This window comes from Phoca vitulina, unplaced genomic scaffold (genome assembly GCF_004348235.1).
Source record: "Phoca vitulina isolate PV1807 unplaced genomic scaffold, GSC_HSeal_1.0 scaffold2, whole genome shotgun sequence".
Taxonomy (NCBI): Eukaryota; Metazoa; Chordata; class Mammalia; order Carnivora; family Phocidae; genus Phoca; species Phoca vitulina.
This window is the reverse complement of record NW_022589705.1, coordinates 20559036-20581540: the sequence shown is the minus strand read 5'-3', so window position 1 is coordinate 20581540 and position 22505 is coordinate 20559036. Positions and strand designations below refer to the sequence as shown.

The window sequence follows — 22505 nt, the reverse complement described above, 5'->3', positions numbered from 1 at the left end:
TTTTTTTTTTTTTTAAAGATTTTATTTATTTATTTGACAGAGAGAGACACAGCGAGAGAGGGAACAGAAGCAGGGGGAGCGGGAGAGGGAGAAGCAGGCTTCCCGCCAAGCAGGCAGCCCAATGTGGGGCTCGATCCCAGGACCCTAGGATCATGCCCTGAGCTGAAGGCAGACGCTTAACGACTGAGCCACCCAGGCGCCCCTGGTGATGGGTATTAAAGAGGGCATGTATTGAATGGAGCACTGGGTGTTATACACAAACAATGAATCAGGGAACACTACATCAAAAACTAATGATGTAATGTATGATGATTAAAAATATTTAGAGAAGTACAAGATGTTTATGCAGATTTACATTTTTAGCTTTTAATAATGAAGTCATTAGAAATACTGTAAAGACTGAAACAAAAATATTTATATCCACCTAGTCTCTGAATTGCAAAACAAACAAAAAAAGAGTATTTAATATAAAAGTTAGTGACACTGTCTAACACAAATATCATAAGAGACTTTGTTAAAGTCTGCTAGGGTTAAAAATAATTTTCAGTGATCTATATTAAAATTTTTATTATAAAATAAAGAGATTTTCAAAAAAATATAGCTAAGATGCTATTTCTTCTAATAAACAAATTTTATTATACTAGATTTGAAGCAAAATAAACAGTATACTTGAGAATTTAAAAATTATATATACTGATAAGTAAAATAAAAAAACAAAAATTTGAAGTCTATCACAAGAATACATGAACAAATAAAAATATTACCCTAAACAATTCTGTGTAAAAGGAAAAAACAAAACAAAACTATAATTATTGAAGAAAAAGAACAATAATATACTAATGAAAACATATAGATGCTGACAAGGGTTTATTCAAAAAGAAATTAATAATATAAAGTGGTTTAATTATTCAACCTGGAAAAATAAAAAGTATACAACTCAAGACATTAAAAAAGAATAATAAATAAGTATAAGGATAGCAGGAAGAAAGAATTAATTAGGGAATAAGAAAACATAAAACAGAGCTGGTTCTTTTACATTAACTATAGAAACTACTACCTACTCTTATCAAGAAAAAAACTTAAGAAAATATAATGTATAAGTTTAGAAATGCAAAAGCAAATATAATCTGAAGCACAGATGAGATATTTTTATTGTATAGTTGATAACATGTTTAAATCTACGCTAATTAATCCAAAAGTCTCAGTGAAACAAATTTTTCTAGGAAAATATATATTGGCCAATTGACATGAGAATGAAATAGGTAAAAAGACTGATAACCATTAAAAAAAAAAATCCAGGGGCACCTAACTGGTTCAGTTGGTGGATCATGCAGCTCTTGATCTCAGGGTTGTGAGTTTGAGCCCCACGTTTGGTGAAGAGATTACTTAAAAAAATAAACTTTAGAACAAATTTTTAAAAAAACGTCAAAGTTCCATCTCTCACAAAAAGGCTTTGAGGTCAGAAACACAGTATTTTCAAATTTAGTAAAATAGATAAGTCTCAAGGCAATATTCTTACCAACAAGAAAATAATAAAATGCTGGCAATATTCTTACCAATAAGAAAATAATAAAATGCTGGAAATTTATTTTTATAAGGCTACCATAATTCTATTACCAAAACCTTACAAAGATAACAAACACAAATAAATAAAGCAAATAAAAACAGGCTTTCAGTAGATTTGAAACTCTGTAAGGACAGCAACGGTATTTGACTATCCCTTGCTATATTTCCAGTTTTAAAATCAATTACATAAATAAATGTAGGAAAAAGAAAATCTTTAAAAAGACTAACAGAGCAAATGTATATGTACAGATATAATAAAACAGTGCAAAAGTGGATACATTCTAGAATGCAAAGTGGATACATTCCAGAATGCAACCTTCTCGGGAGAGGTAGACAAACCCTAATTCAATACGTTAACCGAATATAAGGTCTTGATTTATTTATTTTTTTTATTTATCTACTTGACAGAGAGATAGAGAGAGCAGGAACACAAGCAGGGGGAGTGGGAGAGGTCTTTAAAATGGCATTTAAAAAAATTAACACCCCTCCACCATTAAAATAAAAAAAATAAATAAAATTTTAATATTCTAAGTCTAGAAAAATAAAATATCTGTTCAATATGATTAAAAATGTTATCTCAGAGACAAAAAAAGATGTCATGTATTAATATTCTTTTATAACATACTAGAGATTCCAGCCAATGAAATAGTGGAAGAAAAAATACATAATGTACAAATAGAGAGCAGATAAAAGTCTCATTATTTTTGGTGACAGTATCTGACTAGAAAAATGTAAAAATTTAAAATTAAGAATAACCAAGCTATTAGATATGAAATAAACTGAAATTATCCAACAGTAAATTTAACTAAGAACATAGTTGGGAGTAAAGATGAATTAAATTTGGCTTTGGGTATGATGAGTTAATGTTATTTGAATGATAGATGTGCTCATTCAACTACTAAGAATATAGGACTAGAGTTTGGGGCTCCTGGGTGGTTCAGTCAGTTAAGCATCTGACTCTTGGTTTTGGCTCAGGCCATGATCTCAGGGTTGTGGGACTGAGCCCCACATCGGGCTCCATGCTCAGTGGGGGGTCTGCTTGGGATTCTATCCCTGTTCCCTTCCCCCTCTGCCCATTCGTACTCTCTCACTCTCTTTGTCTCTCTCTTTCTCTAAGATAAATAAATAAATCTTACAAAAAAAAAAAAAAAAAGAATACAGGACTGGAGTTTGAAAGAATGGTTTTAGAATAGTCCTTATTTTATTACTTGGCAAAAGTAAATTCTCAATTATTATCTGTTGAATAAATGAAACAAACCTATTAGAAAAAAAAATTGAATAATACCAAGATAACGCTGTAGATCATGGAAGCCAAAAATGCATGCATACATACATATGTACAGACAGACAGACACATACACACATACATGAGAATGTGTCATATGCTGCACAGGAGTCAAAGAGTATGAACTTAGAGCAAAATTCACTTCATTGCCAGGAAATTATTGTTGACTTAAAAATATAAAATGTTAGTTGAGAAATAGAAACAGAAGGGACGTTAAGAAGAATCTGGTGAGGAGAAAAAGGAGGTAATAAATGTAGACCTTTTTAAAAAATACGTATCTTCTTATGGCTAAAGTTAAGTCATAAAAGCTGCAAGTATCCTATCCTGCAAGTCCTCAAAACTGAAAAAGAATCTCATTGCTGTCTCTCCTTGTAACTATACATACAATTCAATTTTTACAAAGCAAGTTTTAATACATATCTCTTTCTCATCTTAAAACAATCTGAGAGGTAGACAATAGAGTATTAACCTCCTCTTTAATTTAGGTTCTAGGGGCGCCTGGGTGGCTCAGTTGTTAAGTATCTGCCTTCCGCTCAGGTCATGTTCCCAGGGTCCTGGAATCGAACCCCACATCGGGCTCCCTGCTTGGTGGGAAGCCTGCTTCTCCCTCTCCCGCTCCCCCTGCTTCTGTTCCCTCTCTCGGTGTCTCTCTCTCAAATAAATAAAATTTTTATTAAAAATTAATAATTTAGGTTCTAATTTTTTTATATTAAATTCACAAGGTTTAAAAATCAAATGTTCAAAATGGTAACAAATTCTTCCCACACCTTCCCAAAAGCAATCTTATGCTATCAGATTCTTCTCTTTCCAGAGATATCCTCTGCATATATAAGCAGATAAGTTTATGTTTTACATAAATGGTAGTACACACTTTTACCTTTGAACAGATACTGACCAAATCTAGGGATATTAATTGACTTTGTCAAAGTTATCTGACTATAAAATTAGAAAGATGCATGACTAAAGCTAAAATGTCTATTTTTCCGGCACTCAGTACATTCACTACTACTATGTCCTTGATGGGCTTCCTAATGAGAATAATGGGTAAGCCCTAATTTATGCAATATGTCTGGCACTGCAAAAATTGAATGTGATTTTGCAATTACTTATAAGATAAATTGAGAAGCGCTTTAAATTAATTTCTGATTCATCTTCAATTGGTACTAACACCTAATACATTACTGATTCATCTTCAATTGGTACTAACACCCAGTATATTAGTTTACACTTAATATATTAGTTTGAAGTCCTAATAAATATTTTCCTTATTTACTGAGATTTAGGTAGGAACTTGTATTCAGAATGAAAGACATTTAAAGAACTTCTCAGAATATATTTTTAAAAATCAAATAATCATCCTTAAATGATCTATTTTGAACACTATTTTTGAATGCCAAGCTTTCATAAAGTTGTGCACATTTGTTCTGTGTACTTACTTGCTATAAGGTTTTTTGTTTAGTGATTATGTGCAAATGCTTCATCTCAACCACTGCCAAACAAAATGTAATTAAAAGTGTAAAAGCACAAAATAATTGTTTTGAGTGTTTCCCCTTTTGATTATTTTAGTTTTTATTTCTAAATGCAAGAGCCACGAGTTTGTTAATCACTTTTCAAAATATCTTTGCATGCACTTACAGAATGTATTATGTAAATCACACTACTTTATTAATATACTGTATATATCTACTACTATATATAATTAACATTTTTGAAACAAAAATAGCAATATGTTCAAGTGAAGTGCCAGAGTATAATACTTGTAATTAATAGAAAGGAATAGGAATATCTACAAATTGTCAAAGTATAAATGTTAACTTCTGACCATCTTTAAAAGAACATTTATTTCACAAAATAATGAAAAACACAAAGCTGTTGCTTTCTACCACACTGATTTGCTGCTTATGTTAAGAAAGGATTATCACATTAACACTACTGACATTATACATACAATAAATAAAATAAATCTCTGTAAGAAATTATGGTTCAAATTGTGAAATACAAATGTTTCAGAGTGCATACCACTTGCATGAAAAAAATGTGATTAAAGAAACCAAATCCTTCTATTAGCTGCAGTGAACCCCTAAAGCAATTTAGGAATTTGTTTCTTACAGACAATTAATCACATGCAGGCGTGCCAGATGAGAACTATTGATTGCCCTTTTCCAGGCTAGTGGCATTCAGACAGTAGACAGACAAATGCCCTAAGCAAGGAGAAGCATCTTTCTGCTTCTGCCTGGTGTAGCTTTTAATTGTTCTTTCCTAAAATGTGTGACATTTTGCTGTTAATCTTTAGTGTAGAGCTAACTCCTTTCTCTTTGAGCAATACACATGCGTTATGTTTTTCATTTACCTTTACACCAAGGTCCTTCATAAGCTCAATCTCAAAATTCACTGCATCATATGGTAGCCGGAACTGAGGAATTTCAGAAATACTGAGGAAAAAAAAAAAAAGAAAAAGAAGCATTTGTGGAAAAAAATCACTAGTCTTTAAAAAATGCAACATGTCTATACCGATCAGTATTAAAGGAATAAGCACCCTTTCTAAGAGTATTTTCATATCACATGAGTGTGAGAACATCCAAATTTTATATGCATGACACAATATTATATGAACAACAGTAGAAACAGTAGCAATGATATGTAAATAAATATAAACAGTGGAAAACAATAAATAGACAATTGGTCAAAAGTAATTCCAACACTTTTAAGTTTATTAAAGTATTTAGTTGAATTATCTACTAACAATCCTATGAATTCCTAAGAAAAAATCTTAAAAACACAAAAATTAGCTGAAACTACTTTTAGTGTTTAATATACATATATACATATACACACATACATATATATTCCACAAATACACCACTAGCTTGGTTCAAATTCAAATCTGAACTTTGTATTACCATGCTGTTTATGATATTATGGGATTAGTTCATGTGATCTATAGAACACTTTTTATAGTAAACCAATCTTCTTCTATTAAAGCAATAGGTGTCCCCCCCAAAAAAAGGATATAGTCATTAAAAAGTAATCCTATTTAATATCAGCACTCGCTGTTTGCACCTAAAAAAATTGAGTCCTAAAATATAATCATTTCAATAGTGTTAACAGTTTATAGAGTACCAAAGTTAAGGGCAAATACCTCTTCAATGTTTTATAGCAATAAAAAGGCTATATATTTTCATGAACATATAGTAATTCATTTATTCAGATATCTACTTATTCAATAAGCATTTACAAAGTGCCAGACACAGCATTAGCTGCAGTGACTTGATGGTGAATTTTACCAAATTCCCACTTTCAATATACTCTCCTTCTGGTGGAGAAAGTTACATAAACAGATAATTACAATAAAATGTAGTACATGCAATGAAAGAGATATATCCAGGGATTATGTAAATAAATTTGTAAAATAAGTAATTGTTGAAGATGAAGCTCATGGATCATTCAGTGCCAAGTCTTCCAAAGTGCACATGCAGATTTTTCATTCTTTGGTGACTAAAGAACTTAACCATTCAATTAATTTTCATACATAAAACAATTAGCAAGATACCATGCTCAGCACTACAGAAAATACAATGTATTTAACAGTATAAAATCAATGCCCTATATAAAGGAGCTTTCCATCTAGTTAGGATATAAGATTATATTTAAGAGTAAATTTGGCCCTCGGTCAGAGATAAAAATCTCTTAAGCTGACTTGTGGACTCTAGCCACACTATCTCAAACTCATCATAATGCTCTGGGCACCACAGAGAGGTGAATATGGACAGCTGTAATTGTGACATATTTTATTCACCAGTGGATGAGGTCAGCAGACAGAAGGGAGATAGACACACATGCGCAGTACTGTTCGACAAATGTAAAATATCAATGTGAACCAGAGTGTTTCAAAGAAGGGGAGGCTTATTATGGGATGAGATAATCAGGTAGGTGAAATGTGACAAATGATCAACTTTCAGTTAAGTGGAGAAGAGGGAAGGCATCAGAGGACAAAGAAAATGACAAGGAGGAGGAAGAGAAAGGGGAGGAGGACAAAAGTGCATACTGTGTTCAAGGAATGGCAAATGAAGCAGAGTGGTGGCAGGAGGCTTTAGCAGGAACACCACAGCCCTGCAGTCAGATTCCCTGAGTACTAGATGAATTCCTCCTTGTCTCAGAGCTTTAAATGTCATCTACATGTAATAAATCTCACATTTTTATCCTCAGACCTAAATTCCAGACCTTTAGGTTCACTTGGATGTCTAATAGGCATCTCAGATTTATCATGCCCCAAACTAAACTTTGGGTCCTCCATCCTAACACAGGCCCTCAGACAATTCCATTTTATGCATTGCTCAAGCCCCAAATTCCATCATGTCTATTCCCTTACCAGCATAATTCCAAACCCAGGTGCAGGCCATAAGGGGGTGTATTGAGTTAGACTATTTAAAACAGTTATAAGACTGATTAAAATAAACCTGTTTTGTATTTTCACCATGAGCTGCTCTCAACAATGTCACTGGTATTCTGTCTCCCCGCCCTCCCAAAAAATCTTCAGTAGATCTAAATTCTAAAGAATCACTATGGTTGCTTAGAGTTCTAGTAGTATGTGTATAAGCTTTAAATTGTCCCATTTTTATTACCCATTCTTCAATAAACATTGAGCTCTACAGGGAAGTTAATGTGGGAAATTCCAGTTAAACACTGGCCCCTGGCACAGGCTGGTTCAGTAATAAGCATTCCTTGTTCCAACTGCCCATAAGCAGCATGTGCCTCCACCCCTTACTATTACATGTTCTAATGTTTAAACGGTTGATTTGGAAGTGATAAAAGATAGACATGACACAGTATGAATTACTTCAACTCTGTAATTTTGAACAACTATGAGGAGTTTTTGTCTTTCAAATTAAAATTAAAATAGTGAAACTGTGTGAACTATATCTTCAATATTGAAATTATTTCAATTGTCAATGTCTTGTTTTATAGGAAGGAATCAAAATAATTTTCATTACTGATTATTACATAATTCTTTTTGAAAATAACTTTATTACATAGACTAGACAATAAGCACGTTTAAAAAAAAATCTATTCCAGGCATCAGATGTGCTAGGTACATATCACTAAACTGCCATTTAAAAGGAAAAAAAAAAAAAAACCTAATGAATTTATCATCACCTGACATATTCTATATTTGGTTTACTGTTTGTTATTGTCTGCCTCCTATCACTAGAGTGTAAGCCCCATGAGAACAAGCACTTTGCTTTGTCTATTTTTGAGCTCTAGTGCCTGAGATAATGACCAGCACATAGGAGATCAATAAATATTGAAGGGAGAATGGAAGGGAGGAAGGGAGGGAGGCAAAAGGTAGGTAATATCAGGTCATGGCTTTTGTGTCAAACTAGATTCACTGTCTCCTAGATTACGGGGAGCTACTGAGATTTCAAGTTGAAGAGTGATATAATCCAATTTAGAAAACTATAAGAAAAATGAATTTGAAAAAGACAAATCAGCAAGCAAAGAGAATTATTTGGAGGCTACACTGTAGTGGTGAGATGTTTGGGGCATAGAGGTGAAGGGGTAAAAGGGCATCTTAAAAAGTATTCACAAAATATAAATTGCCAGGATACTGAAGAGTAGTGCAAATAACTCCCGTATGTCTTGGTGATGCCACCCACTGAGAGAGGAAACTCAGGAAGAGGAGCAATACTGGTATAGTGAAGTTTATAAGAGGAGATGTCCAAGATGTGAATGTATGGCCAGGACAGAGAGAGAGGTTAGGACAAATACAGATTTTTAAATAATTTGCATGTAACTGGTAACAGAAACAATGAGAGTAAATGAGATCACTGGCAAGACTATCTGGTGAGAAAGGGGATATAAAAGAATGAAAGACAGAATTTGACTGGAAGGATTACTTCCCAAGTTTTTTGTGCTTATGAAAACAAACTTTTATTCCTCTATCTGTGCTCTTCTAACAATCTAAAGTGTTGAAAGAAATTTTTTCTTGTGGCAACTGTAAATCCTTTAGTACTGTCAGTGGAGTGTCAGAAAACCTAAAAACAATAACAACTCCAAACAAAACAAAACAAAAACTTTCTTCCATGTTCATGTTTCTTTCAAGTAAATGGAATTTACCTGTAACAACTCCCATTCTTTTCAACTCACAATTCTTACACTTTAATAGAGCTTTGCTTCTCTGTATATGGTACAGGTACCACACTTTAAATTTGTGTTACATCACATATTTTCTCAAAATATTTCCTATTGGTATAACTATTTCACCTAAATCCCATTTTTTTTATTGTGAATCAATACGAAATGCAACAGACATAGTGTAAATGTTTGAAATAACTGAAGCAAAGGAAACCATTGCTCTGACTATCCTACATAACAAAAATGTCATAGTTCATGTATATTAATTTTTAAAAAGTGGATATATATATATATATATATATATATACATATACATGCATGCACACTTACAGTCTGTTAATACCATCTTTATTTCTCTTTGTTACCATAATACCAATCCCTTTAACCTTTTTAAACTCATGTCCTGAAAAAAGAAGCCACAGTGGGAGGAAAGCAAAACTACTGATTATTTTAATATTGTTGCAACGTCAAAAAAATCAATCATGTTCAATGCAATAGGGATTAAGTCCTTGCTATCTTTCACCAACCCTAGTGATTTTTTTTAAAAAGTGGTTGTGATACTAATTCACCAGGGATAAAAGAATCTGTTTGGATGTAAAGGAGAAGGAAAGATAAAACCTGACATCACCTCTTTAAGCAATTGATTTCAAATACAAAGCTAATTTAATCTTTTTTAGCCACTTTGAAGATACAAGAGAATGAGAGGCATCTGTAAGTGAGAAAATAAATTAACAGGAAAAGGTTGTGGTTGTAATACTGGCTAAATTCCATGTCAGTTTTTATAATCCTGTAACAGTGGCACATAATACCTCTTCCACGGGATGGTCCACAAGAGGCTGATTCAACATTTCATATTGTCCCTAGATACTGGGAACATTCAAAGGCAAAAGAAAGAAAATAAATCAAAAAAGAATTTTAAAAAATGTTTGGTCATTAATCCAGGAGAGTCTGTCCCACTAGAAAATGCTCAGCAAATACATAAAAATACACAAGTTTAGTGTTAGTTTCTATGATTTAGAAATGCCTATTCTGCATCTGAGTTACAAAGAGATGGAGATGCTAGCAAACATAATAATCTGCCAAAATTGTCCACACAGAATAATTCACAAACAGGGCCTGTTCCATTTTAGGCTTCTTGTGAAAATGCAATTAAGGGGCAAAAAGATTTTTCCTAGACTACTAGGGTATACACCAATTAAGTTTGTATTTTTTAAATTAGCTCACATATTCATTGATGTGTATAATTGAAAAAAATGTACAATGCTTATACATATGTTGTTAATAGATTATGTTTTTCCTAATTAATAAAGCTGTGGTGAAACACTATTAAAAAGATAGTCTAAATCATTCCAGCAAAATAATATATTAGGTATTTACATTCCAGGAATAAATAAAAAAACTTTATAAAATATGTGTAATCCCTTAAAACTCATAGTGGTGAAAACTCAACGTCAATACAGAAAAAATAATTATTTCTTGAGAATCAGGTTATTTTTTCTTCACTTTATGCTTCAGATCCTCTTCAACAGGTTTTCCTGTTATATGATACCTTGGCTTGATGATTTAATCAAATAGTTCTATATTAATGCAAGCTCATCTTGGGTTTAGCATATAGTCATTTGACCAATATTGAAATTTTATAATTATAGACACAAATTTATAGGTTTCATAAAATATAAAAAACATAAGCACAAATTTTAGTCACAATTTGATTAAATGTATTCCCTATGATGTTTAAATATGATAAACTTACTTTGAGAATAGTTCAATAGCCATTACACTTAAATGCTAAGTACAACAGATATGCCAAATGACAGTATTTTATAATTCATGATTTTCTGATGCAAGATGACATATTTATGAAAAACAACAATAAATTAAGTAATATTATTAACTTCCCACCCAAATCCTTTCTCATTTTTACATCAAATGTTTTAAGCAATATCCATTACCTACTTATAATAAACTTTATTTCATTCTAATCACAAATGTAATATATGTTCACTATAGAGTTCTATTTACTTTAAATGAAGCAAACTTCTCCATCCAATTTCTTTTTTTTTTAATATTTATTTATTTATTTTAGAGAGAGAGTGCAGGGAGGAGAGGCAGAGGGAGAGAGAGAGGGAGAATCTCATGCAGAGTCCCTGCTGAGTGTAGAGCCCAAGGTGGGGCTTGATCTCAGGACCCTGCGATCATAACCTGAGCCAAAATCAAGTCAGATGATTAACCAACTGAGCCACCCAGGCACCCCCCTCCATCCAATTGCTAAGTGTGGTCTGAATATCTGAAAGTCACTGATACAAAGTAAGTATTTTTCATTTCAATGAATGAATCTTCATGGGAATAAAAGACTATGACTGACTCCTGATTTATAATAATGATGCTGATTAATATCAAATATTAGTAAAGAAAACTGCATAAATGTACATTAAAATGGGACAATTTTAGTAGACTCTGACATAATTTTAATCAAATGCAAAACTTAAGAGATTTTAAATTCAAAATATGTAAGCAGGAAAACATGTCTATGTACACAACAAAATGAATTGTCTAATATTCTATAGAACTAGGTTTTTCCCATCTCTAATTTCTGTAATTTTCAGATGTATCTCCATTAAAAGACAGATTCACAGGGATGAAATGAGTTTTTATATGACTGGTTCCTCCATCCATAAAATATTTTGCTGAGATTTATCTTAAATTCACAGAACTAGACAGAGAAATTTTTTAAATAAATATTGCTTAATGCCAACTGTAAATTTAAAGTGAATAATGAAATCAAAATTGAGCATTTGGAAAAAGAACATTTAAAATATGATCTGAGAGCTTGAAGTTCCTATATGATTATGAACCAACAATATTCATAATTGTTTTGCCCCGTCATTTTTTTTTTTAAATTTTATTTATTTGACAGAGAGAGAGACACAGTGAGAGGGAACACAAGCAGGGGGAGCGGGAGAGGGAGAAGCAGGCTTCCCACCGAGCAGGGAGCCTGATGTGGGACTCCATTTCAGGACCCTGGGATCATGACCTGAGCCGAAGGCAGCCAGCCGCTTAATGACTGAGCCACCCAGGCACCCCTACACCATCATTTTTGATACTATAAACATGAAAAAAAGTGTAGGCATTACCTTAAACCACCAACATATTCTTGTTTTTCAAAGATAGTGATGTCAGAGTAGCCTAATCGAGCCAAAAAGGAAGCACAACTTATACTTGCAGGCCCAGCACCAAAAAGAGCAATCTTTGCAGAATAGGCTTCAGGCATTTTTTCTGGAGGAGGCAGAGAAGGATTCCGAATTTGTGTGATATTCATTGCTTTGAACACCTATGGAGAAAACAATTGTCATGGTTAAAAATTGTAAACTAACTTTTATATCCTCAAACATATTTTGATTTTTCAAATGTATTAGTGTTTTAAATAGAAATATGGAGTACATTTTCAGTATTAATATGTTATAATTAGAAGTTGTATTGGGTTACATAGATGACATCCTGTACTTGACTCTTTTTCAATCTCCGGAATTCCTTTCCAGGGTCACAACTCTTATATGAAGCATTTTGGCTCTCTTTACTTATACCCATCTCTAGGCCAAGTTAACTGCTTCCTCTCTGAGATCCTACAGTATATGTTATATGCCTCCAACATAACCACTTACCAACGTTTATGTGTCATGTTTCCATGTTAGTCAGTAGAACATTTGTTCCTTGAGTCAGAAAATATATCATTTATAAACACACACACACACATATAACTTACTAACTGTATGTTTTAGGTATTTTAAAAATCATGTTACCATTGTACAACCAGCAGTTAGCACTAACCTGGCACATAGAAAACATTCAGTAAATAATTTGTTGATATCTGCTTCTGATTATGATAGATTAGCTTTTGAAGGATAACTTTTAAAAATATTTTGGAAGCACTGGAGAGCTACCTGAAGTAATAAGCCAGACTGGAGGGGCCAAGATCTCAAGAGCAAAGATAGCAGCAGAGAAGTGAGATTACAGTTCAGGATTTACTTTTACCCTGGGAAATCAACAATTTCATAGCAGAAGGAGGAAGGCTATGAATCTTGTAGAGGACCACAGCTCAGAAGAGACAACAAGAGATTTTGGCAATCTCTCAGGACTACAGAGACACAGGGTTTGGGGAATGTAAGAGACCAGAAATTAGAACCAGAAGAAAGTGCAGAAAAGTGAGCTTACTTTTTGAACTACATAGGGTAAAAGGCTAGGAATCTAAACAGAAAATCTCTGTGAAGAAGAGGATAACTTTCTGTACTCTAATGGTCCAGAGGAAATAAAAATAAGTGTAGTAATAGCTAAAGAAGGAAGAACCCTAGCAAACAATTGGCTGAAACCCTTGGAGAGCTACACTCTACAAGTGGGACAAACCAGAGGTAGACAAGCAGCCTGAATCAGCTCAGCCCTTGTGAATGAAGGTGATTAGTGATTAGTCCACACTGTATTTATTTACTAAATGATAGGATAATAAGTTAACGATAGCATTTATAAATTTTCATATACAAGGCCTGGTTTTTGGTAAAAAAGCCTAGGCTTGCCAACAACTAAGGACTAAAAACTGCCAAGAAATAAAAAAAAAAAAATAGAGAGAGATGCATACAAAATCCAGTAAGTGTAGTTACCAAACATAGATTTTAAAATAACAAGGATTAATATATTCAAAAACAACATAATGAGAATGTGAACTTTACCAGGAAATTGGAATTGTAAAAAAATAAAAGAAATATGAGAATAAAAATAAGTGAAGAAAGAAAAGAAAAAAGAAAGATGGAAAAAAAATAAAAACTAAGCACATGTATTTAACAACAGATGGGATAGGTGAGCAAAAAAGGGCAAGCAAACTAAAGATGGGTCAGTAATAACTATCTAGACCAAAGCATAAAAAGCAAATGGGCAGGAAAATACAGGAAGAAAACAACAAAAACAATAACAACAAATAAACATGAGACAAAAAAGACAACAGAGCTAATATATACATAATTGGGATCGTAAAAGGAGAGGAGAGAAAATGAGACAATAGCAATTTTTCAAGAGAAACAGACCAAGAACTTCTCCAAACTAATAAAAGACATGAAGGCAAGAAGTTCTAAAACCTTTAAAAAGGTAGATATAAAGAAACTCATGCAGATCACAATAAAATTGCTACGAACCAAAGTAAGAAAAAGAAAACACTGAAAACAACCAAAAAACAAAGATGCAGTACTGTCAACCAGCAACAAAAAAGGGCTGAAAGCTTTCCTCTCAAAAGAATTGATGGAAGAAAGAAGACAATGAAATCGTATTTTTTTGAGCAGTGAAAGAAAATATCTTCTACTTGGAATTCTATTCAGAAGGAAAATATCCTTCAAATGTGAAGGCAAATAAAGATATTTGCAGGGAATATTTGTTGGCAACAATAAAAGAAATACTGAAGAGTATTAAAGGAAGTTCTTTAGGAAGAAAGCATATCACAGATAGAAACACAGAAATACACGAAGGCATACAGGGCACTGAGAATTATAAATACATGGGTAAATGAAAAGGATACTGACTATAAAAAGTAATAATGTCACATGGAGTTTATTATTAGAGGTTAAATTGAGTGAAAGTGCACTGGATCATAACATTGTCTAGGAAGTAGTAAAAATACTAATATTTATTGGGCTGTAATCAATTTAGGATGCATGTTGTATGTCTACAGTAACTACTGAAAGAATAGTAAAAGAATAATAAAAAATTTAATAGCTAAGTTATTCAGGGAAAAGTCAAATTTTAAAAATACTTTATTAATACAAAAGAAATAAATGAGAGAAAATTAATGCAATAGTTGGGTGGAGGGAGAGAGTAGAAGAGGAGAAAACAAGTAGTAAGATAGTCAATATAAATACACACATGTGAATAATTACATTACATGTAAATGGATTAAAATTACAATTAAGAGATTAAGATTATATATAAACCTTAAGCATAAGGACACAAAAAGTTATAAAGGATGAAAAAAGTTATTCTATGCAAATACTAACCAAAAGAAGGCTGGTATAGGTATACCACCAGTATCAGACAAATTAGACTTTAAGGCAAAATGCATTACTAAGGTTAAATAATAATAAAAATGTCAATCTGCCAGCAAGATTTTCCAATTTTAAAGTTACAGGTACCTAATAACAATTTCAAAATCTATAAAGAGAAATAGAACTAAAAGTGGGAAAGATGGATCAAAATTTTCTCACTATTTTCTTCTCATCAAAACTTGATTGTCAATAGAAGTAGCCTATGAATAAATACACATATTAAGGGTTAATTATGTAATATTTAAGAGATTATCTCACAAAGTTATTTGCATTTAATAGGTAACTCAGGCAAAGGGAGTTTTCCTTGGGAGTAAGGGATCAGGGAGATAGGACTTGATGTTTTTCTTGCATTCCTACCCTATACATCACCCAACTACTCAGAATGAAGTAAAGCCATTCAAAATATTTAAGGAATATCCAAATTATCTCACTTAAAAATTAGAGATGGGGCACCTGGGTGGCACTGTAGTTTAAGCGTCTGACTCTTGGTTTTGGCTCAGGTTGTGATCTCAGGGTGGTAAGACCAAGCTCCATATTAGGCTCCATGCTCAGCATGGAGTCTGCTCGATGTCCCTCTCCCTCTGCCCCTCCCCCCTGCTCTCACCCTTTCTCTCAAATAAATAAATAAATCTTAAAAAAAAAAAAGAGAGATTATTATCAACAAGTACTACATGACCTAATAATGTAGTCTAAGCTAAATGGCCCTCACAAATGTCCCCACAGCATTTTGTCATTTTTATCTTAATACTTCATCACATTTTACTGGTTTACTTATCAGGTTCTTCCCTTAGACCATAAGATCTTTAAATGTAGTCATCATATTTGATTTCATCTTTTAATTTCTAGTGTTTTTATATAAAAAAGGTGTACATACTAATTAATGAGTTTAAATTAAATTAGTAATATAATAATTTCTTATTTCCAGCAAAATTTAGGGTTTTACAAATTACAGATATATTGTTGCTCCTTCCTTTGCTATCCAAATAGCACAGATTATCTCTCATATTATTTTTGAATCAACACGTTTTTAGCTTTCATTTCTTTTTAGCAAGCTGAAAAAGAATGAAATTCTAATTCAAAGTTAATAAACTATTTTACTGAATCATTAATAGAAATGTATTTGAGGTCTATTACATTTTCACAAAGTAAGATTTCATATACTTTTCACAAATCAATATTTAAAACATACCTTTAACATAACCAGGGAGAGCTATAGCTAATTTCATTTGGGAATTGAATAAATGCTAATCTTTCATATTTAGTTCAGTACTCACAGCTTTGTCCTATGTTAAAATTTACTACCATTTACTAGCATTAAATGGACTAAAGGTTCCAAGTAAAAGACATAAGGTGAAAAAATGGAAAAAACAACAACAACAACAACAACAACAACAACAAAACAAGGCCCATCTACATGCTGTCTACAAGAGATTCATTTTAGATGTAAAAACACCAGCAGATTGAAAGTGAGGGGATGGGGAAACATCTATCATGCAAATGGATGTCAAAAGAAACCCAGACTTGGAATACATATTTCAAACAAAATAACTCTAAAACAAAGACTGTAATGAGACAAAGAAGGACACTATATAATAATAAGGGGGGAATCCAACAAGAACACCCCACTTACGTTAATGTACAGATCATCTAAGTAGAAAATCATCAAGGAAACAATGGCTTCCAATGACACACTGGAACAGATGGATTTAACAGATATATTCAGAACATTCCATCCTAACCCAGCAGAATACACATTCTTTTCAAGTGCAAATGGAACATTTTCAGAATAGATCACATATTAGGCCACAGAAGAAGTCTCAACAAATTCAAGAAAACTGAAGTCATCCCATACATCTTTTCTAACCACAATGCTATGAAACTTGAAGTCAACCACAAGAAAAAATCTGGAAAGACCACAAATAACATGGAAATAAAATAACACGCCACTAAACAAAGAATGGGTCAACCAGGAAATAAAAGAAGAAATTAAAAATACACGTGGAGACAAATGAGAATGAAAACACAATGGTTCAAAACCTCTGGGATGAAGCAAAAGCTTTTCTAAGAGGAAAGTTTATAGCAATACAGGCCTACCTCAAGAAGCAAGAAAAATCTCAAATAAACAACCTAACCTTGCACCTAAAGAAGCTAGAAAAAGAACAAGAAACAAAACCTCATACCAGCAGAAGGAAGGAAATAATAAAGATTAGAGTAGAGATAAGTGATATAGAAACTAAAAACAAACTAGAACAGAGCAATGAAACCAGGACCTGGCTCTTAGAAAAAAAATCAATAAAATTGATAAACTTCTAGTCAGACTTATCAAGTAAATAAGAGAAGGTACTCAAATAAATAAAATTACGAATGAGAAAGGAGAAATAACAACCAAAACCACAGAAATACAAACAATCATAAGAGAATATTATGAAAAACTGTATGACCAAAAATTGGACAACCTAGAAGAAATGGTTAAATTCCTAGAAACACATAAACTACCAAAACTGAAACTGGAAGCAATAGAAAATTTGAACAGACTGAAACCAAATTAAGTCGGTAATCAAAAAAATTCCAATAAACAAATGTCCAGGACCAGATGGCTTTACAGGAAAATTCTACCAAACATTTAAAGAAGAATTAATACATATTCTTCTTAAACTATTCCAACACATAGAAGACAAAAGAAAAGTTCCAAATTCATTCTATGAGGCCAGCATTACCCTGATACTAAAACCAGATAAAGACACCACTAAAAAAAGAGAACTACAGGCCAATATCCCTTGTGAACATAGATGCGAAAATTCTCAACAAAATACTAGCAAAACGAATTCAACAATACATTAAAAAAATTATTGACCACAATCAAGTGGGATCTGATCCCAGGATGCAAGGGTGTTTCAGTATTTGCAAATCAATTAATGTGATATATCACATCAAGAAAAGAAAGGATAAGAACCATATGACCATTTCAAGAGAACAGAAAAAATGCAACATCCATTCATGATAAAAACCCTCAGCAAAGTAGGTTAGAGAGAACATATCTTAACATAATAAAGGCCATTTATGCAGAGCTAATATCATCCTCTCAGCTGAGAGCTTTTTCCCTAGGGTCAGGAGCAAGAGAAGGCTGTCCACTCTCACCACTTTTATTCAACATAGTTCTGGAAGTCCTAGCCACCACAGTAAAAGACAACAAAAGGAAATAAAAGGCATCCAAATTGGTAAGGAAGAAGTAAAACTGTCATTATTTGCAGATGACATGATACTGTATATCGAAAACCCAAAAGACTCCACCAAAAAACTGTTAGAACTGATACATGAATTCAGTAAAGTTGCAGGATACAAAATGAGTGTACACGAATCTGTTGCATTTCTATGCATCACTAATGAAGCAGCACAAAGAGAAATCAAGGAATCAATCCCATTTACAATTGCACCAAAATCCATAAGATACCTCGGGATAAACCTAACCAAAGAGGTGAAAGATCTCTACTCTGAAAACTATAAAACACTGATGAAAGAAATTGAAGATGACACAAAGAAATGGAAAAATATTCCATGTTCACAGATAAGAATAAATATTGTTAAAATGTCTGTACTACCCAAAGCAATCTGTACATTTCATGCAATCCTTATCAAAATACCACCAGCATTTTTCATAGACCTAAAACAAACAATCCTAAAATTTGTATGGAACCACAAAAAACCCTGAAGAGCCAAAGTAATCTTGAAAAAGGAAAGCAAAGACAGAGGCATCACATTTCCAGACTTCAAGTTATATTGCAAAGCTATAGTAATCAAAACAGTATGGTATTGGCACAAAAACAGATACATAGATCAATATAACAGTATAGAAAGCCCAAAAATGAATGCAAAATTACATGGTCAATAAAGCTTTGACAAAGCAGGAAAGAATATCCAATGGAAAAAAAGAGTCTCTTCAACAAACGTTGGGAAAACTGGACAGCAACATGGAAAAGAATGAAACTGGACCACTTTCTTACACCATACACAAAAATAAATTCAAAATGGTTAAAGACCTAAACATGAGACCTGAAACCATAAAAGTCCTAGAAGAGACCGCAAGCAGTAACTTCTTTGACATTGTCCATAGCAAATTCTTTCTTTTTTTTTTTTTAAGATTTTTAAAAAATTTTTTTTCTCAGAGAGAGAGAGAAAGAGCAAGCACAAGCAGGGGGAGTGGTAGGCAGAGGGAGAAGCAGGCTCCCTGCTGAGCAAGGAGCCCAACGCAGGTCTTGATCCCAGAACCTTGGGATCTGACCTGAGCCGAAGGCAGATGCTTAACCGACTGAGACACCCAGGCATCCCGTAAATTCTTTCTAGATATATCTTCATAGGCAAGGAAAACTAAAGCAAAAATAAACTATTGGGACTACATCAAAATAAAAAGCTTCTGCATGGCAAAGTAAACAATCAACAAAACTAAAAGGCAACCTCTGGAATGGGAGAAGATATTTGCAAATGATATATCTGATAAAGGATTAATATCCAAAATCTATAAAGAATTTATAAAACTCAACACTCAAAAAACAAAACAACTTAAAAATGGGCAGAAGACATGAACAGACATTTCTCTAAAGACATCTAGAGGGTCAACAGACACATGGAAAGCTCATCATCACATATCATCAGGGAAATGCAAATCAAAACTACAATGATCTATCATGTCACACTTGTCAGAATGGCTAAAATCAACAACACAAGAATCAATAGGTGCTGGTGAGGATGTGGAGAAAAAGGAACATTTGTGAATATTGGTAGGAATACAAACAGGTGCAGCCACTGTGGAAAACAATATGGAGGTTCCTCAAAAAGTTAAAAATAGAACTACCTTATGATCAAGCAATCACACTACTGGGTATTTACCCAATGAATACAAGAAAACTAATTCAAAGGGATACATGCACCCCAATGTTTATAGCAGCATTATTTACAGTAGCCAGGATATGGTACCAGCCCATGGATAAAGAAGATGTGATAAATATATATATATATATAGGGACACTATTCAGCCATAAAAAAGAATGAACTCTTGCCATTTGCAGTGACATAGATGGAGCTAGAGAGCATAATGCTTAGCAAAATAAGTCAGAGAAAGACAAATGCCATATGATTTCACTCATGTGGAATTTAAGAAACAAAACAAACAATCAAAGGAAGAAAATAAGAGAGAGAGAGACAAACCAAGAAACAGATTCTTAATTATAGAGAACAAACTGAGGGTTACCAGAGGGGTAGTGGGTAGGGGGATGGTTTAAATAGGTGATGAAGATTAAGGAGGGCACTTGTAGTGATGAGCACTGGGTGATGTATGAAGTATTGAATTACTATACTGTGTACCTGAAACTAATATAATAATTACTATACTGTGTACCTGAAACTAATATAACAGTGTATGCTAACTGAAATTAAAATTAAAACTTAAAAATAATAACAAAAATTTAGTAGCATTTATAAATTAATATTGCATTTTAACAAATTTTAGAAGCACAAAACATAAGTTTTCTTAAAAGAATCATTTATTGCTGATATCTTATACAATATAAGAGAGTTTAATGTGATTACTTAGGACTTTAAAGGCCAAAAACTTTACGTTATAGTCTGAAGTTAAGCTGTGACAATCAAATAGAATAGGATTTTTGAAATATCTCTCGTCTCACTCACCCAGAAGCAAGAGATAGTTCAGTTTTGAGATACTGAACATATCTGACAAATTCTACCCAATGGTATGCAAATAAAGTAGTAATTATCCAATAATATACAATACATATAAATTTTCACCTAAGGACATATTAATTATTTTTCAATGAAGCTTTAAGTGTTCTTTTAAAAAACTGTCAAATACACGGGGCGCCTGGGTGGCTCAGTCGGTTGGGTGTCTGCCTTCAGCTCAGGTCATGATCCCAGGATCCTGGGATCGAGCCCCGAATTGAGCTCCCTGCTCGGCAGGGAGTCTGCTTCTCCCTCTCCCTCTGCCCCTCACATGCTTGTGTTCTTTCTCTCTCTCTAATAAATAAAATCTTTAAAAAAATAAAAAATAAAATAAAAAACTATCAAATATTGAGCCAGATAGATATGTCTATTGAACCTCTACTAGTGTCAAAACAGAGTTGGAGGTTCTCAGGGGTTTGAGGGGGTGAAAGCAAGCATACTCCTCAACTCATATAACACGAAAGACATGTACTACGATTAACTTCTGAAATGGGCAACCCCAGGCTCTGGAGCTCATGAGCTGGTTAATAATACTCAGTACACTACCTTGCTCAATACACTAATCTATGAATGAATATTATTCTTTTGCCTGTTTTGTTCTTTTTTAAGTAACTTCTTATTGCACTGGATATTCTCCCTTGGCTTTGTAATAGGTTGTATCAACCTTGATAGTTTCTAATGAAGTGAGTGTTTGAACAAAATTTTGTGAATTTTATCACAAAGAACAGTAATTTGTTTTTAGAGGTCTGACTTTAAAATTAGACCACTTGGGGTTGAGTCTTGATGTCCATTATTCTCATGGTGCATGGTACTGAACAAGTCCCTTAACATATCTATGCCTCTGTCTCCTCAAAGTGCGGTTAGTAATATCTATCTCATAGGGTTACTATGAGGATTAAACAAGTTAATTCATATAAAGCACTTAGAAAAGTGCCTGGCTACATAGCAAAAGTTACTTCCTAATTCACCTACTATTCAAACTCTATGAGGTAGAACTTTTAATGTCCAACATGGTAGCCACTAGTCACATATAACTATTCAAATTTATATTTAAATTCATTATAATTAAATAAAAATAAAAATTTAGTTCTTAATAACAGCCATTTTTCAAGTGCTCAATAACTAAATGTGGCTAGTGACTAATGTTTTATAGAACATTTCCATCATTGTAGAAACTAGAATTTACAACATATGATATAATAGACATAACCTCAAGAGCACAATGAAGATAAAAATGAAATAAATAATTATGAAGCAATGAGTTTTTAGTATTTGTTACATTTCTTCTTTTTAATATGATTTATATGATTATAAGGTTATATAATTTAATTTTTAATTTTTCATAATGGTTGTATTAAACAACCAGCTCACCCTCTGAAGAGCTGATCCTAGCTGGCTTCATCACATTATTGGACTCAAGAAAATATGTGAGGTTTCGCACAATTTTTTTTAACTTCTGCCATAGTTGTATCATAAAGCCCAAACTTTGAGATATATCAGCTATATTTGCCAACTTCCTCAAGACCTGAACGAGTATGTGGCCCTCTATGCTTTTAAAACAGTGGTATTCTAAGTGCCTGGGTGGCTCAGTTAAACATCTGACTCTTGATTTTGGCTCAGGTCATGATCTCAGATTTGTGGGATTGAGCCCTGTGTGGGGTTCTGCACTCAGTGGGGAGTCTGCTTGAGATTCTCTCTCTGCACCCCCACTC

General features: G+C 33.0%; 1 protein-coding gene across 1 annotated transcript in view; it reads right to left on the bottom strand.

The window, feature by feature from the left end:
• Positions 1-22505, bottom strand: part of DPYD (dihydropyrimidine dehydrogenase) — a 795794-nt gene that overhangs the window by 545979 nt on the left and 227310 nt on the right. Inside the window, exons 6-7 of the mRNA XM_032422959.1 lie at positions 12118-12314; positions 5202-5283 (exon numbers count right to left, since the gene is read on the bottom strand). Coding sequence (XP_032278850.1) covers positions 5202-5283; positions 12118-12314 — 279 coding nt within the window. The remainder of the gene's footprint in view (positions 1-5201; positions 5284-12117; positions 12315-22505) is intronic.